The following is a 27,424-nucleotide window of genomic DNA, read 5'->3' as shown; positions in this document are numbered from 1 at the left end:
AAATAACAGATTCTGAATGTGAGAAATGTCCTTGTGGTAGTTTCGCGCTGGTATGGAGGGGTTCTGCTCGGACCAGATCGCTTCAAACATATCAACAACTGCGCCAGAAACATACTGGTGGAGAAGAAATACACGAATCCACCGGTAAGTGGTTCTTGATGTTATACCTAGAGAGTTTCTCACCACTGTCTGTGAACTTAAAAAAAGAAAAAGTTAAGAACGAATCAGAATTTTTGTGGTGCATTAGAAAAACCTTTGGCCTAGGAAACTAGAAAAAGGTTTTAGTTAAAACCATGTGACTGGCCAGTTGTATGACCTTGGATAGATGGCTTCATTTCCTCAGACCTTAATTTAATTTCAGAGATTCATAGAGTTTCATAAGAACCTTAAAGACCAGTTAGTTTCCATTCCCTAAAATTGAGGCCCAGAGAAGTTACAGCTAATGCTACAGTAAACTAGATGTTCTTTAAACTGCTATAAAATTCTGACATTTTCTATTACTCTTAAAGCATCTCCTCTTTCCCTGACACACCCTTAGCTGCCTTCTTCCTTTATATCTTGAGGGGTATTTTTTGGTTTGTATTTTAGGACTATGTTCATTTCTATTGTATTTAAACCTTGATGCTTTACTTTAGAAAGTGGACAATAGATTAAAAGTATGTAGACATAAATCTATGCGATAAAGGAGTATTTTCCTTGATTATCCTTGAGTGTTTTGTAGATATAAAATAGACCATAAATGAAAGTGTCCTATAAAATAGAAGGATGATACATATGGAAGGAATTATACTGTCACTATTATACATCTTCTATATGATTAGATTTAATGTTCCTAAGCCAGTCTCTTCATGTAAATGGGGAGATACTACACTGATTTTTATCTTTTTTTCAGGAGGAATCATCTAAGGCTTTTGGAAAGAACAAAAAAGTAAGAAAGGACAAGAAGAGGAGTGAGCATTAATATATGAAAGTATATGAAAGGTTAATTTGCCTATGATTCCATACAAATTCCACACTCATCAAAGAACGTACTGTGCAGAGGGCATCCTGGACTGCTCCAGTTAGCCACTTCATCACGGACACCACCATTATATTCTCTTCTTTGGTCATATCATCTGCCAAAATAGAGAACTCGTGATGTATTCATGTGTGTTTCAGGCTGACTCGGAAGACTTCATTTGAACTAATCACCACTTTACCTAATTTTAGGAAGGTAACAGTTGCCCAGGGCAGTACCTGAATTAACTGTCCGTTTCAGTACGTGTCAAGTGCCTTTGTTAGGGGGGGAAGAAATGTCTCTGGAGGAATATAAATATCTGATTTCTTGTCATCGGGGTTCTCATTTTGTTAAATGAATATGGCCTTTTACTGCTCTTTATGGCTTATTGGAATAGGAGCTCACTGAAGATTGATCTTGGAGAGTTTCTTCTTGTGATTTTAGTTCAGAAGTGTGTCACCTTTCATGTTCTAGTGTTCCATCACTGAGCAGTACATCAAGTGAAGTTTCAGGAGTTTCCATCTGCAGCTGTGTGCTGAAGTCATTCATCCAGCGTATTTGCTAGCATAAGTGGTGTACCTCAGTTTTTGTCGCAGATTAGTGATTGTGAAATTTTGAAAAGTGGTTTTTCTAGCCTCTAGTTTTTTTGTTTAGTTGTTGTAATGTAAAGCAGTAAATGTGGAGTGTCAGTAGTCTCCTCCCTCCCCTGAAATGTGTTGGTGTAATATTCTGGTTTCCTTTATCAGCCTGGAAGTACCTTTCCTGTGCTCTTCACTGAGGAATTAGAACTGTGCAGGAGCTAGGCTGTAGTCAATGAGACATACATGGGATAGAGGTGGCGGAACAGCACTGGTGCGGGCCGGGGTGTGCTGTGCTGTGCTGTTATGGAAATGTGATGCACGTTTCCATCTGCATTCCAGCCCTCTTTCTCAATGCCATGACTTTGTGCAGAGAAGGAGCAAACCTTTGATTGGAAAAACAAAGAAAATTCCATTTCCCCACTATTATCAAATGTACCCTTTCCACCAGTGTTTCATGTTCCTTCTTGCATCTGCAAGTTGTGTGCTTTGCCTCTAGGCACCTAGACGGTAAATTTGCCTTTGCAGTATAACAAGTCATTACCTGTTCCCTCTCAGATGTGATCACAAACAATTTTTAAAGGAATCTGTCAGGTTCCTGGGATTCCCTTCCAAAGACAGGGAGCAGAAATTAGGAGTCAGCTTGCAGTGGTGCTGGAGTTGGATAGCATCAGAGAAAAGTGGACACAGACACATGTTTTGTTTCTGTTCTCTGATGTTTTACCTTAAAAAAAACTCAACACCCTTACACAGTATTTTTAATAAGAATTTCGTGAATACTTGCACACTAGGATGGATCCTGAGAAATCTGTATTTGTTGTGTGTTCAATGTTGCCAGTTGAGAAGTGTCATCAGAAGATGTGTTTAGGACGCTTAACCTCAGATTCCATGGAAAATTATGTCCGATATTAACTTAAAATAATTGAATTTAAAAACCATTAATTAAAATAATTTCACAACTTTGGCATATCAAACCTATGATAGGAGATAAAAAACAGTAAGAATTTGGTGCTGCAGAAACATAAATGAGTTCATTTTACTGCATCACCAAATTTGTATTTCTTTGGCTGTTTTATCTAATATTTATTTAAGTCTTTATAGAAAATCTTTTATAACTGGGATCTCATTTTTCTTTATTTTAAAAAAATCTTATTTTTGCTTTTTTCTACAAAATTATTAACCACATTCTCCTGACTGAGAAACCTAATCATGCCTCATCTTTGCCCAAAGTCAGTCAGTTAATAAGTGAAGTCTAAAAGTCTCTGATTCTGGAACCCTAGTTACTTCACACTCTCATTTATAGACACATTATTAGTGTCTATAAATAGTTACTGTTTTTTCTCTATTTAAAATTTATATTGAGAGGATTTTCAAATCCTCCAAATAATTTTCTATAGGCAAGTACCATATTTTGCCATGTATAATGTCCACTTTTTTGCCCAAAGTTTCAAGGGAAAAATAAGGATGTGCGTTATACCTGAAATACCTTGTATCTGTTCTTGTATTTTGTTATTACTTGTTACATAAAACTTTTTGTACCATAAAATGTTCAACAATAAATGCTAAAGTTCCTTTATAATACAAAAAGCAAGTTATCTAAATATAAATAAATAAATAAATAAATAATTGAATTAAAAAATTAAAATGAAAGATTTTTTTCCTGAAAGTTTGGGTCAAAAATGTAGGTGCACAGTATACATGGGAGCACATTATACATGGTGAAATACAGTAAATCTATGTGGTGGCATATTTTACAGTATATTGTGTCAGTTAAACATACTCTCCATACACCAGCATATAAGAGCAGGTAGTATCTACTTTTTAAAAGGGAATAGCATTATGATTTGGAGGTGTATATCATGAAACAGAGCCTACTTCAAGAGAACTGTATCACACTAATCACAACTGAGAAAGAATGGCATGAAGCAGATAGTGTTTTGTAGGGAGGGTGACATTTATTGGGAAAACTGTAGAATTGCCTCTAATTCCACTATCTAAATAGAGATAACCATTAGTAACATTTGGTACGCACATCCTTCTATTTTTTTCCTGTGCTTGATTTTGTACATATGCTATTTTTCTTTCCATGAAACAGTATTAAGCTGTATATACTGTTTTGTATCTTGATATTTCATATAGAAGTATATTGTTAACATTTTCCCATGTCAATAAATATTATTCTGTGGTTTAATTTCTTATGGCTACATCATATTCTGTCTTCTGGGTATATTATAATGTATTAATTGCTACTGGTCTCCAATTTTTATGTTTTTTTCCAATTTTTCACTATTATAAACAACTTTGAAAAATCATTATATGCAGATTTTGATATATTATCTCTAGGAAAAATTCCTAGAAGTGGAATTTCTTGTTTTAGCCAAATTATTCTGTAGAACCAGCTTATCAGCTGTACTCTTATCAGCATTGTGTTGGAATATACTTAGAATACTAATCAAAGATGTGGAAAATTGGGAAGTCTGGTAGGTGAAAGTAATACTTTTTTTAATTGATGTTTTCTGTTTTTAACTAACTCGACTCACAAAAAGTTATAGAAATATTCAGCTTTTCCTAATCATAACATCTTACATAACTGCAGTATATTTATCAAAACCAAGGAATGCATTCTGGATGCACATTCTTTGGTCCATGTGTGATTTTCATATATTTTCTCCCAGTTTGTAGCTTTTCAAATTCTCTTAACTGGTTTTTGTACAGTAAAAGTATTTAACTTTTTTGAGATGTAGTTTATCTTTTTTGGGAGTTCAGGGATCATGATTTTACTGCAATGTCTAAGGACTCTGCCTAACCCCAGCTCATGAAGATTTTCACCTGTTTTCTCTTTTTAAAGTTTTAGAGTTTTAAGTTTTTATTTTAGATCCATTATCTATTTCCACTTAATTTTTGTATGTGTGAGATTTAAGTTGAACTTCATTTTTTTTCATATGGATGTTTCAAACCAAGCTTTTTATTACATATTTTCATGAAATAAACGGTTGTAAAACCAGCACCTAGTTTGAAAAAAAACACAAAACATGGTACCACCACCCACAGTCAATCCTTCTTGCGCCTCATCCAGTCAGTTAGCTGTTCTCTCCCCAGTTTCTGACACGAGAATTAATTTGGTCTGTTCTCACTTTTATAGAAGTGCAAACACACAGTATGTACCCTGGTTGGGGCTTGTTTTGTCCCAACATTTTGTGGGCTGCATTTGGTTTGTTGCATGTGGCATTTGTTTCTTATCACCTCAAAGAGTATTCCATTGAATGGACTTCGCAATTTATCAATTCTGATTATGGATATTTGGATTTCCAGTTTGAGGCTATCACAATTAGTATTGCTATGAATTTTCTTGTATGTAGCTTGTGGTCAACATACACACATTTCTAACACGTACAGACCTAGAAATGGACTTGTTAAGTCATAGGATACATATTTGTGGAGTTTAGTGTGTACTGCCCAATGGTGTGCTCATAAATTTTAAACAACTGGCTCTGGAGTGTGTGTTAACTGATACGTAACGTTTGAGAGTTCTTGTGGTCTAAACACTCCTGTCCAATTTCAAGCTACCAATGTGAAATCAGCCAGCTCACAAAATTCCTTGAGATTTAACAGGTACTTCTTGTGAGCTCTAGTACCCATCAATCATACTGCCAAGCAGGTTTCCAGACTAGTTACAACTACTTACAATCCCACCAGTGAGTGAGAGTTCCAGTGGCTGCATGTCCACATTTGGTATCACCTGACTCATTTTAATTGTGCATCCCTTTGTGGTTTGTAGTGGCATCCCTTTGTGGTTTCAAGGTATGTTTTTCCCTGATGACCTAATAAGATTGAACGCCTTCGGTTACTACATTTTGTACCCGAAGTGTCTGAATGATCTGGTAATGACACATCCCTTCCTCCTGCCACCCCTGCTTCCAGGAATGGGCCTGTGGAGGTTTCTTATCAGGATCGATTTTGATTCAGACCCAAGAATAACATTGCAATTTTGCATATCTGAGCACCTAGTCTGTGAATTTCAGCACTTCATCGCCATTCCGCTGGATACTAATATGTGAATTTCTAGAAACGTAATCTTATTTGCCATTAGTTTCCTAATTTGTAAAAATGTGAATGAAACATCCTCCCTCTCTGAAATATTATGGAGGTTAAAATGAGGTGCCTTCCATCTGAGAAGTGCTCAGTAAAGCCATCAAACAGATCTTATCTTTGCTTGTACAGGAGAACTTTCCTACCTCTTAGTGAAGATAGGCCGTTTCTGAGGATTTTAATGGGACCTAGAATTTTACGTTGACATTGAGGTTACCAGGTTCTTAGGCTCTAGGTATAGCCTGGCAGCTTGGAGCTGGGTCTCAAGTCTGTCAGGTTTGAATTGCCTGCGTTTTGCAAGCTTTGCAAGCGGGGGCAAATGATCTAGTTTCTCTGTTTTTAGCTATGAAAAGCTTATGAAGAGCTAAGCCGGCCATGGGTTGAAATGGAGACTGCTTCATTATGGAGATGCAATGGAGAACTCTGAATCTAGTCAAAAAGTATGGAGCAAGGGTTGGCAGACTTTTCTGTAAACAGCCAAGTAATATATATTTTATATTTGTGAGCCATCTCTGTCAGAGCCACTCAATTTACTGTGTGAAAGTTGTCGTAGATAATACGTACACTTATAATAGCATAGGTGGGTTCCAATAAAACAATGGATACTGAGATTTGAATTTCATATACTTCTATGTGTCATGAAATACTATTTTATTTTTTTCAACTGTGTAAATATGTATAAAAAAACACTCTTCCTGTGTATCTCCTCTACTTTCAAAAACTACTCATAGAATACGTCAATTCTAACACTAGATGTGTAGGCTTTCCACACATCAAGTAATTTTTTTGAAACCAGCTTGGTGTCTTACAATTCAATTCAGTTCTAACACTATACTTGGAGATAGCATTTGATCCCCTAGGTAAGGTCTCAGTCCTGCAGGTGTGCCCCTTGCCCCCATTTCAGGCGTCAGTGGCAAGTCCAGGTTATAACCTGTGCTCAGACCAACTGGCTTTAGATCGGAGGTTCCCAAGATTGCCTCCTCCAGTTGATTGATTTGCTATAGTGGCTCAAAGAACTCAGGGAAACATATTTCTAGATCACTGGTTTATTATTAAAGGAAACAGCCTGATGGAATTGATGCCTGGGGTGAGGTATGTGGGAAGGGGCATGGAGCTTCCATGCTCTCTCTGGGCTTGCCACCTGCCCTGCATCTTGATGTGTTCACCACCACGGAGGCTCTGCAAACCCCATTCTTTTGGTTTTTTTATGGAGGCTTTATTAAAATATGTAGGCATGATCGTTTAAATCGTTGGGCACTGGTGATTGAGTCAACCCCCCAGGCCCTCCCCTCTCCCGAGGTGGAGTGGGACTAAAAGTTTCAATCAAATAATCACGTGTTTGGTTCCCCTGGCAACTACCCCCATCCCTAGGGCATTTCCAAAAGTCACTGCATTAACCTAAATTCAGGTGTGGTTGAAAGGGGCTTATGAATAAAAAGACGTACCTTTTACCTTTATGGGTGTGGAGCTGTTTCAGGAACTAGTGACAAAAGACTGAATATTATAACAAGAGATGCTCCCAGTGCTCTTAACACTTTGGACATTTGCTAGGGTTCTAGGGGTTCTGTTCTAGAAATGGGGACAAAGACCAAATATATATTTCCAACTACAAATCACAATATCACAATGTATAAAAACCATTCTTAGCTCAGGGACCAAACCGTGGTCTGTGAACCATAGTTGGCCAACCCCTGGTGGACACCAGGTAGAAAGAGAGAGACAAATTAAAAAGCATAATGCTAGTTTATAGGAGTTTGGTTTCTGAGCCTAGGGAAGAATTCCACCCCCCCCCTCCCCATTTAGCCCAGGTTTAAAGTTGTATACTGGTAGAGGAATAATAAAGTTAATTTTTATACATGGATTCCCCAAAAGGAGGCTGCCCCAGTGGTCTGGCTCACATCACCAATCTAAACCTGAATCAGCCTGCACTCAGTGGGAAATGCCTGCACCAATCACAATCCTCCAACTCAGCTTTAGATAGCTTACCTTACCCTATGGCTAGCCAGCTACAGAAATCCCCAACCTCCTAGCCAATCATGCCCCATTTCCACCTTGCCTCTTCTAACATTCTTTGAAACTCACTATTGCCCCAAATCCCTTGGCAAAAGTGCTCCCCTGCTTGTGATGCGCTGTGCTCCCCAAACCCATGGGTGGTTTTTCCTTGAGTAAAGGACATTAAGCTCATTACCAAAGTTTATTTTTTCTTTTTGTCATTTGACAGACAAGAGATAAATCACAAGTATGTGTAATCAAGGAAAAGTAGATTTGGAAGTCAGAGTTGGATTTAAATTTCGATTTCATGCCTTGGACATGGAAGTCATTTTGGACAAGTCACTTAACTTCTCTGGGCCTTGTTTTACTCATTTGTAATATGGGGCTAATAAGCCTTCCCTATAAGATTTACGGAGGGTTGAATAAAAGAGATAATGTGTGAAATGTCGCTATTCTAAAGCTTCACACACAATGAGAACTCAATAGATGATGGTTAGTATGTTTCTCATTGTAAAAGAAGTGAAATCAGATTGGTCTGTAATCAATAAGACCTTGGTGTTGAAAAGTAGCTGAATATGCCACCATAAAATATGTCTCTTGGCATAAGGATTGTTTTGAGCTGATTATATTAAGGAACTCCAGAAACAGAGGGAGCTCTGAGAACAGAGTAGAAGTTACCCTTTAGAAAGGGAAATCTATGTTCATAAATGAAATTTACATTGGAAAGGGGACCTATACCAGGGAGACAGCTACTATGACACTGAACCTCACCGGGTGCAAGGCTGGGCAACTTTTGCTTACCAAGTAGTTCCTCCTTCGCTTCCTTGTGAATTGTCTCTCCTCCCACTCCCACTACAGCATCTCTCTTTTGTCTTTACCTGAAGATAGTATTTAAGGTAGTGGCTTGGAGCTTTACTCATTTTTCCTGGGTATCTTCCATGTGTACATGAGGCATACATGTTAATAAACTTCTGTTTTTCTCTTGTTAGTGGGTTTTTAAAGGATTTTAATTATTTATTTTCAGAGGGGAAGGGAGGGAGAGAGGGAGAGAAACATCAATGTGTGGTTGCCTCTTGTGCATCCCCTACTGGGGACCTGGCCCGCAACTCAGGCCTGTGCCCTGACTGGGAATTGAACCACTGACTCTTTGGTTTGCAGACTGGCACTCATTCCACTGAGCCACACCAGCCAGGGCTTGTTAATCTGTTTTTATAATTACCAGGAGTCTTAGCCAAGAATTCACAAAGGTAGAGGCAAAATTATTTCTCCTCTCTTACAGTGCCAAAGGGTTCTAGGAGAAAAGCCAAGTGAGAGATAATGGTGGTCTGAATTGAGTTATGATGGTGGGGATGGATGGAAGTGGGTGGGTTTAAGGTGCATTTAGGAGGTAAGATTGAAAAAACTTGGTGATTGAATGTAAACAGGTTGAGGAAAAGAGTTTAGATACTGGGCTGGGAAATTTGGTAGGTGATGGTGCCATTTCAGTCAACCCTGGTGTCCTTGTTGGGAAGCCCATTCACTGCCACTTAGATGCCCTTGGGGCCTTCATTGCTGTTGGCTCTGCCTTCTTGCTTATTACACAGTGCCCTCATTCATGTGGATAGAATACTAGGCTTCTGACTGACCCAGGTGCACGAGGTTGGACAAAGGAGGAGCCAAATGTCAGAGAAATTGAATTTTTTGAGGAAAGAACCTATAGAAACTTCCTTGAGAAGAAAAAGGCAATGACCAAACAAGCATTATGGGATGATCCCAAGTAAATGCAGCTGCTCTTTGGAGTCAGACAGGAAAGTCAGTCAGCAAAGCAGCAGTGGAATGCAGGAAGGGAGGGGGTGGGCTTGTGCAGAGGGTGGCTCTCAGGGTATGTGGGAGGTGGGGAAGAGAAGTCCCAGAGGAGCCTTGTCTCCTTTCAACAAAACCCCCCACTGTATTGTCAAGTACTAGAGCACACCTTGAAGCCAGTTTAAAAGTGAAAGAAAGGATGTTGGCAGGACTAAATTTTTTGTCCCAGGCAAACTCTAAAACAAAGAAAAATGCCTGGAGGTTGTAAGTAGCTGTTTAAATTGCATTGTTCTGGAGGAGAGAGACTGTTCCATGTCACTGCTGCCGGACCTGAGAACTAGGTCTGGGCTGGAACAGAAATTGCTTCCTGTAGTCCCCTCTGACGACTCTCTGACCAACTTTGCCCCAAGCCTCTCGGCCTGCCGGATCCTGGAGTGGGCCATTGCCCTGCTCCGGGCAAGCATGTAAGACATTTTCCCTTTTCTGGGGTGGGTTAAGCACCCACACTCCTATCCATCCCACCCTGTTCTCTGTAATTCTTTAGCACCTGCCCAGAGGCGCAGAGGATATCCACTTTGTCTTGGTGACACCCAAGATGCGCCTCACAGGTAAGTGTCCCTTACTAAATGCTGCTGTTTGCCAGGTTGGAGCCTCTTTCTTTGGTCTTCCCCCGCCTCCTGCATATGGAGCAGATTTTCAGCCTTGAACTTTTCCCTGGGTCTGTGCATACGAACAGTCATGGAGAAGGGAACAGAAAGAGTATATAGTGCCAAGGAAAATAAGACCATAGTGTGGTCAAGTTAGGCACCAATGTGGATTGGTTCTTTGGGGGCATTTTTCTTTTTTAAACCCCATAGTTCTTTACAATTTTTTGTTTTATCTATTTCTGATTCTAGTAAAAGAATGTTTAAAAACTAATAGGACTTATTGGACATGACACTGAAAGCACAAGCAAGGAAAGTAAATATAGATTAAATTTGACTATAAAATAAAATAAAAACTTCTTTCCACCAAAGGACACAATTGACAGAGTTAAAAGGCAACCTATGTAATGTGAGAAAATAGGTATACACCATACAGTGATTCCCTCACCTATGGTGGGAGTTATGTCCCAGAGACCCCTGCAATAGGTGAAAATCCACAAAGTAGCAGCGTTATACTTATTTTATTATTTATATATATTCTAAGGCTTTATAAACCCTTCCCACACTCCTGTTAACCTTTCCCACTCTCTTATTAACCTTTCCCGCACTCTATTTATAAATACTTCATATGCTCTTAAACACTTTCTGCACTCTTAAACCTATGTAATTTTAACAACATATAAAATTCTATGCGGTACTCACCAGTGAAGTATACTACAACTTGAATGATGAAGATCATGAGTTATGTAGCTGTGCAGTACTGATGGCGATGAAGGTGATGATGATGAGATGAATGTACTGCACAGCCAAGAAGAGCTTTACAGCTCTTCTGAAGGCACCACTGCATCAGGCACTTCATCAGGTGGTGCAGTATCTTCACCCTGGGCCATAACTTCTATTTCCACTAAAGGCATAGGCGTAACTGATCTCTTTGTCCGAGTGATGAACATAGTTATGGGGTGTTGCTAGCGCTGCTTTTTATTCACAGAGGCAGCTTCTTCATGCAGAGAAACACCCTTGAGTCCAAAGTGTCTCTGAAATTTGTCAAACTAGCCCTTGCTGGCACTGAATGGGGTTGGTCTGGTGGGAGAAACACTAGATGGTCCTGCTTCTGTGTCGTCATCGTCCTCGTCTTCATCCTCATCACTGTTGTGAATGTCCATGCTTTCCACAAAACTATCATAAAGTTTCTTGGCCTTCTTCTGGATGGCGTTGGTATCCAGTGAGATCATCTTCTTCCTGCAGTCATTTATCCACAGGGCCAATGCAGACTCCATCCTCACAATGGCCTTATTGTGGGAAGTGACCACCCTCTTTGCAGTCTTGTTAAAAGTTATTATTGCCATAGACCTAATATTCTTCTTGTCTTTCTTTGTGTAGTGAACAGTAGATTCATTGATCCCATAATGGTGGCCTACAGCCGTGTAGCTTTTGCCTTCCTTTAACATGTTGAAAAGTTCCACCTTTTCTTTGATGGTAAGCATATTCCTCTGGTGCTTGGGTTCACTGCCAGAAGCCTTAGAAGGTGCAGAATGTTTGGGTGGCATCGTAGGGCTTGAAATAAATTCAAACTTTTATGAAAATTTCACAAAAACACAACACCACGGAGCAACACTACGTGCAGTGATCAGACCTCGATGTGAAGTGGACAAGGAGAGATGCTGAACGTGTGGACACAGTGCAGGAGAGCAAACAGACCAATGCTATGGTCACTGAGCCAATCAGTGCCCAGGATACAGAACACAGTGCTGTGATTGCTCGCCTTCCATTCCATTCCATCAGCCAACAGTGTGCCCTGTACAATCTCACATCAGCAAACTTGCACAAGTGGTAGTGGCATACTGCATTTCCATTGTGTACAGTACAGTATTCATCCGCTGATGAAATACCATACTGTATTTTAGTTTGATTTAATATTATTTTAATGTTTGAATTAACATTTTTATATTGTTTTAAATTTTTTAGGCAAAAATAATAAAAACCATAAATATTATATAAATACCCATATATTGCAAAATCCCACAATATAGCAAAAACTCCACGATACAGAATTAGATATATTTTTTTAAAAACCCGCTATACAGTGAAGCCACAGTAAGTGAATTACGATATAGCGAGGGACGACTGTATTTCTAATTAGGAGTTAATCTCCTTTGGCCTTATTGCTATAACTCATGCCTCCTGACCTCCCACCTTCCAGCACCTGCCATTATTCATTTAGGTTATTAATCAGTGTTCTTTGGGTTCAACTGGATATACATTCCCATAGTTTTCTTTCTCACGCAGGTGTTCAAAATAGCTCTGTCCTGTGAAATTGAAATCAAAAGACATATTCACATTAGTGTTATTCCATAGAGTTATAGTAACAGCTTCTATTTGTTCACCCATTTTGAGAAAGCAGGGTGCTCTTAGGAGTATATGTCCATTTATTGGGCTGGCTGCAGTCCTGCTTACTTTTTGGCTGTTTGAAAGAGGTGTTTTTTGGTGACCAGAGTGCTTCACTCAATGGGCATCTGAGTCAAAGCTAACAGAGAATAATACTCTCCTGCTCTATGCTTCTTGTGAGGCACCAAAATTATATTAGATTTTCCATTTTGTAACACCCATTTATTAGCTACCCTTCCCTCAGCAATAATTTCACCTTTGTTCCATTCATCATTGATTTAAATTCAAACCTTTTTCCTTAATGTTAAGTCTCCTGGTTAAGTCACTGGGCTGTTCTATATTGATGAGAGCAAGCTGAGATATTCCAGGGTTCTGGTTTGGTCTAGTCGCACTCAACGGGATTATGTCTTCAACAAGGAATAAACATCTGTAACAGTCAGCTCCAATTTAGCCAGATACAGGGAATAGATAATTAATTTCATCATTTCTTTGGCATTTTTGCATTTAGGTTCAAGTTAATATACATATTATCTTGTTTCAGGATAATATTAGACTTTGGAATCCTAATAATAGCTCTGGTTTTAGGGTCTATGAACTACCTTGAAGAAGAAAATTACGGCGAAAAAAGACCTATGTATATTACATCCCTTATCACTTTCCCTGTAATTCTGCCACGAAAGTGTAATTGTCTCTCTAATGGAATCCCGCTTTCAGCCTCCTGCTGCAGCGCTGAGTCCTGGCCGGTATTCCTGGACCCTCAGCCCATCTCCCATCTCAGGGAACCTGCTGGGCCCTCCTGGATGCCACCCCCAGCTCTGTGTGCTGGGAACTCAACACTGGGAGGGACCTGGGGCCACGCAGGTCTCACTGGATTTTCTTCCCTTCCCTCATCTGGACAATGGCTAATGTGTAATGCCTTGAAAGCTATCATTTCCTATACGTTGTCCAGTTTTTTAATTGTGTCAGATGGGATGGTTAATTTTGTCATGGTCAGAGGAGAATGTTTAATTGGATCTACATTATTTTTAAACATGCATCTCATTTGAGCCCAATTTTTCACCTATATAATGTATTAAATATATATTACTCTCCATTAATGGTAGATGGATGAATCACATTAAAATATTTAAGAGAAAAATGTTATTGTGTTTAGGAAGTAAACTTATTTCAGTGTCAAAGGGAAACTGTTACCACACGTTTCCTTTTCTAGAATCAGGAAATAAGTATGGCTATCAGTACTGAAATCTTGAAAAACATATCATGAGCAGAAGACCATATATACTGGTTTACATTTAGACCCATATTTGCCAGAATTGCCTTGCTATATTGAGCTTCATCATTTGACGTGATGAACAGCACAATTCCCAGTCCTTTACCACCAAGCTCTCGCATTACTTTAGCATTTTTAATGGGCATACTAGCTTTTGCTATAATGTTAGGAAATGCCATTGTCATTTTAGCTTTTGTGGTGGACAAAAACCTTAGACATCGAAGTAATTACTTTTTCCTTAACTTGGCCATTTGTGACTTCTTCGTTGGTAAGTTACATGTCTTAATGTTTAAGATAGTCTTTTCCAATTATAACTTATTTTTAAAACCTTAAAATAAGCTTTTGTTATTTCAAGGTACTATATGGCAGTGGGAATGATTAAAGACTCAAGGTTTAAGGATTAAATTTCAGGGGAGACTCTATGGTACTTTAGGAGAATATTATATATATGAGATTGGGTTTTCATATATATAATAGGGAAATTTTAATCTGAAAAGAGTTTTCTTTTTGTAGAGTGAAATAAGTTGTAGAGTAGAAATAAGCTCAGAATATTTCAAAGACTGTTTAATTTAAGAGTTGTTTCTGTATCTATTTTCCTTGTATGTTTAGGTTTAAAAGTGTTCCTCTTTAAGTAAGCATTATTTCCTTAGCATCATGGTTCTGGAGTAATAGAAAATAATGTATGTGCTGGTAACCAGCACAATCAGGAAATGGGATATTCAGGTCAATTAAATAGTATGGCTAATATTATTTTATGATACGATATAGAATATTACAAATTATCACCCACACTAAGCTACCTTGCATATCATATAGTATTATAAGGGCTCATAGTATTTAAATTAATCTTTCTTTGAAAACTTGCACTTTGCAGATTTTTACTCCTGATGTTTAACAATGCTTACAAGTAAATGTGCAGAAGTGTCAGCTGATGATATTGCTTTATAGGAGCTTCTAGCATAATTTAATGTGTTATTGTCTACAACAACACAAATGCTTGCATTTATATTAAAGTAAAATAAAACTCATAGCAGTTTATTGTCTGGAACACAGTGTTGATCTTCATAAGTGGGAGGTCCAGGCTGGCTGGTGTGTGCTGGCTGTGTGGGAACCGTAGGGGGTGAAGTCGGGGTGGTCAGAATCTATATAGTGAAAGCCCTTGAACACTAGTGTGATTCAGGATTGGAGTTTATTCAGCAGGCAATGTGAAGGTCAAAAACTATTAAAACAGGTGAATGATTGGATGGATTGAAGCTTTGCCTTAGAGACATCAGAAGAGGTACAGTATAGTTGGGAGAAACTGGAGCAGGGGTCAGCTTTGTTTCAGAGATGACCCTGCAGCAATCTAGATAGAAGTCATGGGGCAGGTAAGGCTCTGAGCTAGGGTGAGGGTGAACAGAAGATTGGGCTGCAGAGCTGCAAGGTGGGCTCAGGCAGGAGAAAGAGAAAGGTGGGTGAGAGGCTGAGCTCTGGGGGCTAAGAGAAGTATAAAACTCTTAACAGAAAGGGGGAACAGTTTTGAGAGGGAAGCTTATGCTTGTGGTGTTGCATGGATAAAACTCCTGGAAGAAAATTTCTAGCTGGGGAGATTGATTTAGGAGCCATGATATAAAAATGACAGCATCACAGAGAAAGGTGGCTAACCAATATAGGAGAATTAAAAGAAGCAACAATTTCACCATTTCTGTCCTCAATTCTGCCTCTCCAGCTAACCAGTGTTAAGAACTTGGTGCAAATCTGATCTTATCATTCCTTCTCCATGCTTGTACAAGCATGCACAAATTGGTGTATTTATGTGAAAAGTATATTTATGTAAACATAAAGAATATTCTGCTGTAAATATACATAGCCCTCTCATCTTTCTTCTTAGAACTGTGGAACTTTTAGATGACACTGAGCCCTTGAACTTGGTTATGTATTTTGACCAAGTCAAAAGGAATGAGGTCCTGAATACCTGGTAGCTGGGAGGAATGGGATAAAACTATATTCATGGAGAAAGCCCGAGGTCTAAAGCTCTTGCACAGAGATGGTGCCAGATAACAATGGCATGTCTCTCTGTATGGTGCAATGTCAGCATCGTGGGCTTGAACACTGCAGCATAAAGATGTGGTTTGCCTTTGATTGGGAAATATCCTGGCAGATGTAGTTGCATACCAGTCTCTGGTTCCCCTCTACTCTGCAGGTGGGTAGGAAAAGAGATGGCTTTGCTCTGGACAAGAACAGTTTAACACAGTTTGGAGTCCCTATTAATTTGCCGTCTCATCCTTCACATTTTCCCTGACCCTGCCAGCTTCCTCCAGAGGTCCACTTATTTAACATAACTCCTCAGAAGTACTGCAGGTTCAGTTCTAGATCACCACAATAAAGTGCATATCGCAATAAGGCGAGTCACATGAACTTTTTGGTTTCATAGTGCATACAAAAGTTTTGTTTCTGCTATATGACAATCTATTAAGGGTGCAATAGTACTATGTCTGAAAAACAATGTACATACCTTAATTAAACATTACTTTATTGCCCTGGCCTGCATGGCTCTGTTGGTTGGAGCATCATCCTGTAACTGAAAGGTCACTGGCTCGATTCCCAGTCAGGGCACATGCCAGTGTTGTGGGCTCAGTCCCTGGTTGGGGTGCGTGCAGGACGCAGCTGATGGGTGTTTCTCTCTTGCATCAATGTCTCTCCCTCTCTATCCCTTTCCCTCTCTCAAATGAGAATAAAATAAACCTTAAAAAATTATAGCTAAAAAGTGCTAACCACTATCTGAGCCTTCTTCAGTGAGTCATAATCTTTTTTGCTGGCAGAGGGCTTTGCCTCAGTGCTGATGAAAGTGCAGTATCTGCAAAGCACCATAAAGCTGGGGATGCCTGTATTTACACAAGAATTAGGAAGGGCTCTGAGAGCTTTTGGTAACCAGACTTGGGTTTTGTGTCAATACTGTTATTTCTCCTTTCCCATGCTCAGAGATGAGTGTCTTTCAGCTCGGAACCTCATACTGGTGGTGGTGGGTCAGAGCGGAGCCTCTGAGAAGTTTTCTGTAGCTGTAAGCCAGCAAATCTTACTCTGTGGGGCCATGAAACCTAGAACTGCAGAACTTGTGGTGATGGAAGGGCAGATGAGAGCATTGCACGTGCTCAGTATTGTGGGCTTTCTGGCCGAACGCTCTCTTCTCACCTGTTTCAGAACTGTTGTCCTGTAGAGAAGCTAAATTTGTGGCACCTGAGTAGCTCCCTAGGATGAATTTAGTGTTGGAAAGCAAAGATTTATTGAAGAAAACTTTCAGTAGCAGCTACATCGATATAAACATATCTCTTCTGTACATTATTCTGGGATGTAATGTACTATCTACATCTATAGTAATATCTGAAAAGTTGGTATCTCATGACTGATGTTTCCATTTATTGGTGACTTCTTCACACCTACAGTTGTGTGGCCTACATGACCAGGTGCTAAATGACCCAGACAGGATCTTTAAGGGTGAAAGGTGTTTGCCACTGACAGAGTGTGAGCCACACTTTTCAGGATGGCAAAGTTATCTTTAGTACCTTCATGCTTCAAGTCACGATTCTTCTCTTCAAGAGCCCCCCTGAGTTAGTCAGCTTGTGCTGCTGTAACAAAATACCACAATCTGACTTATACAGGAGTGATTTACTTTGTCATGGTTCTGGAGTCTGGGAAGTCCCAGATCCCGGTGCCAGCTGATTTGGTTCCTGGTGGGAGCACTCATTCTGGTTTGTAGATGCCTTCTCGATGCATCATCACATAGTTCCTCTGCGTGTACAAGGAGAGAGCGAGCGAGCAACCAAGCTCTCTTGTGTTTCTTCTTATTGGGACACTAATCCTGTGGGGTTGGGGCTTCACTCTTGCAACCTCATTTAAAGTTAGTTACTTCCCTATAGGCTCTATCTCAAACACAGCCACCCTGGGGGCTGAGGCATCAACATATGAATGAATTTGGGGCCAACACAAATATTCAGGCCATACATCCTGTATGCATCCACAGAGTCTTCTGTTGGCCCAGAGAATTCACTGGGCCTTTTAGCTCCCAACACCTTTTGACTGTCATTTTTCTCATGGAAGATATAGCTTCTTAGCAGGCTTCAGAAAGAAGAGGAGATACCAGCCTGAACAGGTGGCAATTTTCAAGCAAACTGGGCTTCCTTATCCTCATCTATTCATTCATCTAATACCCATTTATTGTGAACCAGGAACTCTTGGAGGTGCTGAAGATACAGCAATAAAAAGACAGACAAAAATTGCTTCACTAGTGGTGCTTCTACTTCTACTGTGGGCAAAGGTGGGGAGACAGACAATAAACAATATAAATAAGTAAAAAAAAGTACATAGCATTTTAGAGGATGATCATTGCTATTGAGAAAAACATAGCAGGAACGAGAGAGAGAAAGTGTGTTTGGGGTGGAGGTTGCAATTTAAATTTCCAGAGTAGAGTTCACTGATCAAGACTCATTTGAGCAAACAGAAGATGCATTCTGGGGGAAGAGCATTGCATGCCCAGGAAAGTGCAAGGATCTGAGGCAGTGTCTCTGTGGTGTATTTGAGGCCAGGAGGGCTGGAGTGGAGTGAGGAATGTAGGGTGGGGCTGAAGGGACTAGCAAGAGGTGAGACCAGAGAGGTGGGGGACCGCTGGGGTGGGGGGCAAGTCATCTAGGGTTTTACAGGGCTTCTTTTCTTTCTTCTCCTTCCATCTCTTCTCCTCCTGTTTCTTCAACTCCTTCCTCCCCACCCCTACCTTGGTTAGACCTTGGTTCTTCAGTTCAGCAAAGAGAGAATGACTCTAGTCATTCAGAATGAATGACTCTAGTGGAAGAGGTGTATTTAGCCTTTTAGAAAGATAATCACAGAGGCAGAATTGAGCCAGCTGGGCTGTGTGGATCCAGGAAATAAGCTGCAGAAGCAAAAGGAGGAATCTTGGTGCTTCGGAGAAAAAACAAAAGATAACACACCTAAGGAAAGAAGTGGAGGAAGGCGTGGGGGTGCTCTAGAAAGAGAGAGCATGCATTGGGTCCTTTGTCTTAAAGTTTTTATCTGTTTTCTATAGGCAGGGATTTCAGGGAGGTCTCAAGGGAGGGTCTCAAAGGAATATTCATCAGCTTTCCAGGTGTGTCCTTTCAGGGCCTTGGTCTTTACTGATTGATGGGCACCTGGGCAAGACTCACTAGTCATTGCAACTGGACCTGAGGCAGCCGTGGCATCACTTGTCTGGTTTTGCTGCTTTTCTGGGCCTGGAACAGAAATATAACTGAGACCTAGATGTTATCTCTAGTTTGACCAAAACTCTGTCACTGTGCTCAATAGCCCCAAGGCTCTGTTCCTAAGATTATTTGATGCCTCGTTGTCCTGACGTCTTAATGCTTAAGGCAGTGGTCATGCAAGAGCTTGTTTGGGAGCTAGAACAGTCTAGGAGGCTGTTCTCCTGCCCCACCTTGTTCCTACTCTAAGGAGGTCTAAACTACAGGACTAGTAATATGAAAGTTCAGGGGGTCTAAACTACATGTTGGAGGGTGAAAGGTCACCCTGGGGCAAGGCCCTAACCTGTAATAGCTGTTTTCTCTAGTTTTGCCTGTTGCCTGGGACTTTCTGCTCTGGTGACATTCCATACCTGGCCTATGGTTCCTGCTCTGCCTGTGCCTGTGCCCAACTGTCTATTCTATCGCTTTCACCACTATCTTTTAATATAGTTTGTTTTCTCTCACTCCCCCTACTTCCTTAATTTGTCATGTCAAAGGCTTATTGTTCTTTTAAAGGAAGTGGCTCTTAGTTTTATTTATCAAGTCCGTTTGACCCAGAAGCATGATTGCAGTGTGGAAGTTGTAGGCACAATATATCATAGAAGCATTTCCGAGTCAGTTTTTGAAACTGTTCTGGAATGGGCCACAGATAGTTCCACCATTCAACAAAATGGAGGCGCTTGGCATGACATTTGCACTCAAACATGACATAGGACAAGAGGTGATAGCAGGGTGTTATTAAAACCAAAAGGGTAAGCTAGAGGCTCGGGTAAGCTGGTATTTCAAACAGCTCCTGAGGTTGCACGTACACTCCTCTTTCATGTAAATCCCAGTGTGAAAAAGGTTCTTTAACTCCCACCCTTTCTTGAACCTTTAATAAGATAATGGGTGTCTGTGATGCAAATGATTTCTGGAATTGCACTCTTTTTCTCTGTGGGGACAGTGAGTGTGTGTGTGAAAAATACTCATTCACGGAAGATTGAAAGCTACAAATCTGGGCTGAAATATAATGGATGTCTCTGTTTTGAAGATACTTTGATTTATCTCAGGTGAACCTGGTAACCTATTTTATGCCATAGGTGAGCACACACATTTTTGAGATGGAAGGAACCATCAGGAAGTTTTGTTATCATAAAAAATATAATTGAAACACAAACAAGCAGTCAATATGAACTACATATAAGAACAGAACACACAACTCTTCACCGGTATGGTATCTAGTTTCTCATATTTATATATAAATCCAGATACAGAATACTACGTTCTGCATTTCCTTTCTCTGGTTCTGAAATCACACCATTATATCCTCATGGTGTTATTGGTCCAAAGTCTATGTGCCCAATGCTTTAAAAGGCCAAAACTCAAAGGATCAGAGTTTGGAGTAGGGACAGGTTTATTGACTGAGCAGGTGCCAGCTGAGAAGATGAGAGAGCCCTAGTAGTTCTTCAAATCCATCTTTAGAAAGTAAAGAGTTCAATCTTCTTTTATGTTAAGGGAAAGGAAAGTGGGAGGAGCTGTTTTAGTAAAAACTCAAGCCCTAAGCAAAATTCCTTTAATGATGAAAGCAGGAACTATGGTATTAGCTTAAAGACCATGGAGACAACACAGGCTTTAGCAAAGTGGAGTCAGGAAGATGATACTTAACAACATAAGATTTCAACTGAGCTTTTAATCTAATAGGTTGTGTTTTTAGTGAGTAGTTCCACCTGTCTGAAGCATCAATGCAGTTAAAAATGCCTGCAAAGCTAAAGGAAAAGGAGCCCAGTTTAGTCATTTTTCACAGTTAATCTGCTCATTCAGTTAAGGGTAGTGCTTAAATCAGAGGTTCTGAAGTCAGGTTGCCTGGTTTCAAATCTATCTTTCACTTACTAGCTAAGTAGACCTTGGGTTAATTATGTCCCCTTTTTTGAGCTTCATATTCTTTATTTGTTAACTTTGCATGTCCCTACCTCACAAAAGTTCCTGTGAAGGTTAAATGAGATGATATATGTAATGCACATAGCACAGTGTCTGGCATATGGTAATTGCACAGTGGATGTTAGCTATCATTAATTTATTTAAGTCATTTTGGTCAGTTCTATAAGTTGTGAAAAATACAAAGATTGACTTACAACATGGTCCCAAAGCTCAGCAGAAAGAAGTTAAAAAATGACGACAATATAAACTAGAATATTTTTGTACATGAAGGAAGCAGAGATAAATAAAGTGCTAGGAAAGTGCAGATGACAGAAAAGTCACTTCTGCCAAGGAAGTTTTAAGAAAAATGATAAGGAGAAAGGCATTTCTTGAACTGAGTGAAGAATAAGAAGAAAGTAAATAAACTTCTCAGTAGAAGAGAGGAGGAGGATATTCTGGGAAGAAAGAACGCCGCTGGCAACGGCAACGAGATGTGAACATGTGAGATGTGTCTGAGGGATGAGTGGTCCATCCTGTTTGGGCTGCATCGTGAACATAGAGATGACTCATGCTGTACGTGGCTGAAAATACAGGTTGGGACCTAAACTTGGAAAGTAATAAGGAGACATTGAAGGTATGAGGGTTATGGCAGCTATTAGAACAATGGTATTTATTTTATTTTTTTAAAGGATTTTATTCATTTATTTTTAGAGAGGGGAAGGGAGGGAGAAAGGGAGGGAGAGAAACATCAATGTGTGGTTGCCTCTCAAGCACCCCCTGCTGGAGACCTGGCCTGCAACCTGGGCACGTGCCCTGACTGGGAATTGAACCAGTGACAATTTGGTTCTCAGGCCGGTGCTCTGTCCACTGAGCCACAAGCAGCCAGGGCTAAAAAAATGGTATTTAAAGAATGTGTAGGAAATCAGTCCTGAGTTTTTCGATGGAATACCATGAATTTCTAAACTGTAATCAATCCATTTTTGGTCAATTCAGATACATCAATGTGTGGTGTACTATGCCTCTTTGTTTTAATTAATATGTGCTATTTTTTACCCTATTCTTTCCCTGTATAGGTGTGATCTCCATTCCTTTGTACATCCCTCAGAAGTTGTTTGATGAGAAACTTGAAAATCAAACCTGTGTATTTTGGCTTATTGTCGATTATCTTTTGTGTACAGCATCTGTATATAACATCGTACTCATCAGCTACGATCGATACCAGTCAGTCTCCAATGCTGTAAGTCAAACCATTAATTTATCATCCTTAGAAGAGTGTGTACTTGTTAATTTTGGGTCTCCAAGCAAAAAAAAAACCGTATGCATGTATTTATTTATTTATTTAAAGATTTTATTTATTTATTTTTAGAGAGGGGAAGAGAGGGAGAAAGAGACATTGATGTGCGAGAGAAACATTGATTAGTTGCCTCTTGCACGCCCCCAGTCCAGGACCTGGCCCACAGCCCAGGCACATGCCCTGACTGGGACTCAAACAGTGACCTTTTGGTTTGCAGGACAAAGCTCAACCCACTGAGCAAAAAAATTTTTAACTCTAATTTTTTGTTTTATTGACAAACCTTAAAGGAGCCTGATTATCCTTTTGTTATCTGGACCCTGCCCCGATGCCAGACAATTCAGTTTCTTCCCACATGTCCAAGGTGACTTTCGAGCTGCTGCCCCAGTGCTGGAGCTCAGAGAGAGTGAGTTTGAGTGTGTCCACGTGGGCCTTAAAGAGGAATGCTTGGGGCTCCAGTAACCAGCTGTCTTACTTAGCCACAATCCCACTGGTTTTCACAGTTAGAAGTTATGGGGACTTCCCTTACTGGCACTGGAATTCTGGGTTGGGGAACCTGGTATGTGGGGCTGAGACATGACACAGCTGTGTGAAACTAGAAGGAATCCTTCAAAGATGACTGGAGCTTGTAGGAAGTGGTCATGGGGAAGCTGGCCTCTTGTGGTAGACAAACATAGAGGAGACAGCATGATAAGGAAGGGCTGTGTGGTGAGCCTGGGAAATGGAAATCTGACCGTAATTTGAAGAAGGAAGGCTCCACACAGGTGGCAAATGCATGATGACAGTGCTCAGAGTTTTCTGGAGGGGCAGATTCCAGAGCTTAAGCAGCAGCAGGTGGGGGAATACAGACAGTATAGCTGGAGGGAATGGAAATTAAAATGCATGCAGAATTAAAACAGTAAGAGGAGAGTATTTCTTTACCTGCGGATGAAAAAAATTCTTGATGGTAAAGTCAAGAACATGGAAAGTATTGTTGTAGGATAAGAAGCAGTATTCTGAGTAATGGACATATTCTGTAGTGAGTGAGAAGTGGGCTGCTGAGTAATTTCAGGGAGGCCACTCCAATGGTCCTGAGTGTGGGTTCAAGCAATGCTAGAGCCGTCTATCTCTCAAAAGTGCCTGCAGAGACAAAGAGATTGACATCGTCTTCTCAATTCCCTAAGATGTCCATTATCCCATTTGACCTTATGCATAATAGAAATGGGATCACTTTCTACCATACTGCATTATATTATTACAAAGGCTGAACAGAGTGATTAAAAAACTAAATGCAGTTTTATGACCATCTGGGTATTGTTACTATCTTCATAATCATTAGATTTAGTGCAAGGGATGTATTAATTAGTGACATGAGAAGCAGAAGCAAAAAAGCCCATCGTACATGGGAGCTTGTTTTCAGCACCATGTGCATTTTAGCTCAGCCTCAGACATACCCATAATCTGGTTTAAAAAAAAAAGCAACCAAAAACCACTTCCCTGCAGTTTTTAAAAATATTTCAGTTTAAAAAAAGAAACAAAACCAGTTTTATCGTCTTTCCAGCCATCATCAAACCCTTTCCAGAATGCACAATCCGTCAAGGAAAGACAGTGCTTGGCAGTGTTGCACCCTTTTATATAATAACAATGAGGCAACATGGCAGAACAAGACATAAAAATTTCCAGATGAAGTAGTAGAGGAATGCTGGTGAAAAGGAGGCATGCTGTAGTTTCAGTTCTTTCCCTTCAAGTGAGGAAATCAGAGAAGCACGGAACATTTTAGCTACAAAAAACCTTCCTCATCTAAAACAGGTCCCCTTACAAAATTCTTGGTTCATTCTTTCTCCCTTAGGTTGGGTAGCGGTTGGTCTGGGGTGTCTTTCGATTTCCTATAGAAGATATTCTTGAGGATTTCTGGATTTATCAAAGGTCATGGGGCCTGTGATCCGAAAGCAAGCCTCACTCAGAGAACCTCATTTTTGCTTAAGAAACCTGTTGTTGTGAATAAGTGGATGTAGAATATTCTTCACCCTTAGAAAAGACAGTGGCACTCGCCACATCCATGTCTCTTGAAGTGATTAGCCACAGCGTTGGCACCATTTTTGTCAGGTAGAAACTTTTATAGAAAGAAATGATTTGCTAATGCTCAATAACACTATAGTAGCTCACCACAGCTGATATAAACAACTTTTTTTTTGTTTGTCATCTTCCTGGAAGTGATGTTTTTCTTTCTCTCTTTTCCTTCCTTCCTTCCTTCCTTCCTTCCTTCCTTCCTTCCTTCCTTCCTTCCTTTCTTTCCTAATTTCTTTCTTTCTTTCTTTCTTTCTTTCTTTCTTTCTTTCTTTCTTTCTTTCTTTCTTTCTTTCTTTCTTTCTTTCTTCTTTTCTTTCTTTATGTTTAGACAATGGGAAGGGAAAGGAAGGAGAGATAAACATCAATATGCGGTTGCCTTTCATGTGCCCCCTACTGGGGACCTGGCCCACAACCCAGGCACGTGTCCTGACTGGGAATTTAACTGGCAACCCTTTGGTATGCAGGCCAGCACTCAGTCCACTGAGCCACACCAGCCAGGGCTCTTTCTCTCTCTTTTTTTAAAAAAAAGATTTTAAAGAGGGAAAGGGAGGGAGAAAGAGAAGGAGAGAAACATCAGTGTGTGGTTGCCTCTTGAGAGGCCCCGACGGGGGACCTGGCCTGCAACCCAGGAGTGATTCCCTGACTGGGAATCAAACTGACGATCCATTGGTTTGCAGTCTGGTGGTCAATCCCCTGAGCCACACCAGCCAGGGCAGCTCTTTGTCTTTTCGATCCACCTTAAAGAATCAGCATGAACTGCACGGTAGATTCTTCTTTTACTAGAATCAGGAAAGCCAGATGCTTTCAAATTTTTTGACTGTGACTACAGTGAGGGATGCATTTTATACTGTGATTCAGTATGTGCATTTCTTTCTGTATATGTATATCTACATTCCAAAAGCAAAAGTTTCATCAAACAATATACACATACATACCTTACAATGTGTGATGCATTTTGACATGGAAAATCCTATTTCATTAAAAACAAAAAAACAAAACAACAACAACAACAAAACAACTGGTCATGACCCAGCTGGCAGGTTGGAAAACTATGAAAAGATACACCCAGTTTCAGCTGTTTAATAGTTCAGATTTGACATGTTCTACAGTGTCAAGAGGTTCAACCTTGAGAGTTACACCCTTCCTCTTTAAAAATCACTAAGAAAGTCTGCATTGTGGTTCAGGCTCCACTGAAACTGAACCCTGTCTCCTGGCCCACATCATGTTACCCAGGTCCAGCTAATGTCCTCCCTTCTTGAACATCCCTAAAACTCCTGAGGGCCTAAGGTATGCTTTATGCAATCAACATAGCTTGAAAATACTGAAAATAATTTATTTGGCCTCTCTTAGTTCTCTTACAGAGCTCAACACTCTGGGATATGGAAGATCGTGGTTCTGATGGTGGCTGTCTGGGTGCTGGCCTTCTTAGTGAATGGGCCACTAATTATAATTTCATATTCTTGGAAGGAAAAAGAGAGGTATTGTAGTCCTGGTTTTTTTTCAAAATGGTATATCCTTGCCATCACGTCATTCCTGGAATTCCTAGCACCAGTCTTCTTAATGGCTTATTTCAATATCTATATTTACTGGAGCCTATGGAAGCGCAGTCGTCCCAATAGGGGGCAAAGCCCTCCTGAACTCAGTTCTGCCTCTTCAGGTAACTCTGAACACTTGTTCAAGTGTCCACTGTTTTCAAAGACATCTCTTGCTGAACCGAAGGAAGCAGCAGCAGCCCTTCGTTTCAAGAGACAACCAAGAAAGAACAGTTTCTTTTTGTGTGTAAGAACCCAGAAGAAGAGAGATATAATTGCTTCTAAAACGGATTCCCTCTCCCGCTCAGATAACCTAATTCTTCACCAAAAAGAATATATTGCACTGCTCAAATCCAAGAAATTAGCCAAGTCACTGGCCATTCTCTTAGGTGTTTTCATCGTTTGCTGGGCTCCTTATTCTCTGTTCACATTTGTTCATTCAATTTATAAGTCAGGTCAGCAATTTTACACGTTTGGGGCAGCTGAAACAATTATCTACGAGGTCACATTTTGGCTTCAGTGGTGTAATTCCCTCATCAATCCTTTTTTGTATCCATTGTGTCACAAACGCTTTCAGAAGGCTTTCTTGAAAGTATTTTGTTTAAAAAAGCAACCCATACTACCACCCAGTCAGACAGTGTCCTCTTAAAGACAATTTAATTTTTTTTTTCTTAATCATTTTTTTATTAATGTTTGAATACAGTTGACTCCATTTTCCCATCACCACTTTCCCCGCCCCACCCACTGCCACTTCACATCCTCAGTCCTACCCTCCTTTGGCTTTGTCCATTGATCCTTTATACATGTTCATTGATGACACTTTCCCTCCTTACCTGCATTATTCCCACCCCCGTCCCCTCTGATTACTGCCAGTTTTTTCTTTATTTCAATGTGTCTGGTTATATTTTGCTTGCTTGTTTATTTTCTTGATTAGGTTCCACTTATAGGTGAGATCATATGGCGTTTATCTTTCACAGCCTGGCTTACTTCACTTAGCATAATGCTCTCCAGTCCCATCCATGCTGTTGTGAAGGGTAGGAGCTCCTTCTTTCTTTCTGTTGTGTAGTATTCCATTGTGTAAATGTACCACAGTTTTTTGATCCATTCATTTACTGATGGGCACTTAGGCTGTTTCCAATATTTGGCTATTGTAAATTGTGCTGCTATGAATATTGGGGTGCATAGGCTTTTTTGGATTGGTGTTGCAGGATTCTTAGGGTATAATCCCAGCAGTGGAATTGCTGGGTCTGAAGGCAATTCCATTTTTTGTTTTTTGAGATAATACCATACTGTTTTCCACAGTGGCTGCACCAGTCAGCACTGATACCAGCAAGGTACTAGGGTTCCCTTTTCTCCACATCCTTGCCAGCACTTGTTTGTTGATTTGTTAATGATGGCCATTCTGACCTGTGTGAAGTGATATCTCATTGTGGTTTTAATTTGCATCTCTCTGATGGCTAGTGATGCTGAGCATCCTTTCATATGTCTCTGGGTCCTCTGTATGTCCTCCTTGGAGAAGTGTCCGTTCAAGTCTTTTTCCCATTTTTAAATTGGATTGTTTGTCTTCCTGGCGTGGAGTTGTATGTGTTGTTTGTATATTTTGGAGATCATACCCTTGTCTGAGATATCACTGGCAAATATGTTTTCCCATATGGTTAGTTTCCTTTTCACTT

The 27,424-nt window shown here is 40.1% G+C and overlaps 2 protein-coding genes across 6 annotated transcripts in view; both read left to right on the top strand.

Moving 5' to 3' along the window:
• Nucleotides 1-3,770, top strand: part of IMPACT (impact RWD domain protein) — a 28,183-nt gene extending 24,413 nt beyond the window's left edge. For 4 of the 5 annotated variants that reach the window (XM_036009192.1, XM_036009191.1, XM_036009193.1 and 1 more), the window contains 2 exons: nt 10-144; nt 893-3,770. In XM_036009192.1, the coding sequence (XP_035865085.1) occupies nt 10-144; nt 893-961 (204 nt within the window). In that variant the 3' untranslated portion in view covers nt 962-3,770. Of the gene's footprint in view, nt 1-9; nt 145-892 lie in introns of those variants that run through there. The other variant, XM_036009195.1, reaches the window with a different exon arrangement.
• Nucleotides 3,771-13,653: 9,883 nt separating this feature from the next.
• HRH4 (histamine receptor H4) lies at nt 13,654-26,748 on the top strand. Its single transcript, XM_028523554.2, has 3 exons — nt 13,654-14,005; nt 21,953-22,116; nt 25,570-26,748. The coding sequence occupies exons 1-3, from the start codon at nt 13,816-13,818 to the stop codon at nt 26,398-26,400; spliced, it is 1,185 nt and encodes a 394-aa protein (XP_028379355.1). The 5' UTR covers nt 13,654-13,815; the 3' UTR covers nt 26,401-26,748.
• The last annotated feature ends 676 nt before the right edge of the window (nt 26,749-27,424 follow it).

This window comes from Phyllostomus discolor, chromosome 9 (genome assembly GCF_004126475.2).
Source record: "Phyllostomus discolor isolate MPI-MPIP mPhyDis1 chromosome 9, mPhyDis1.pri.v3, whole genome shotgun sequence".
Lineage (NCBI taxonomy): Eukaryota > Metazoa > Chordata > Mammalia > Chiroptera > Phyllostomidae > Phyllostomus > Phyllostomus discolor.
Note: the sequence above shows the minus strand (reverse complement) of the source record. Positions and strands in the feature narration are given on the sequence as shown.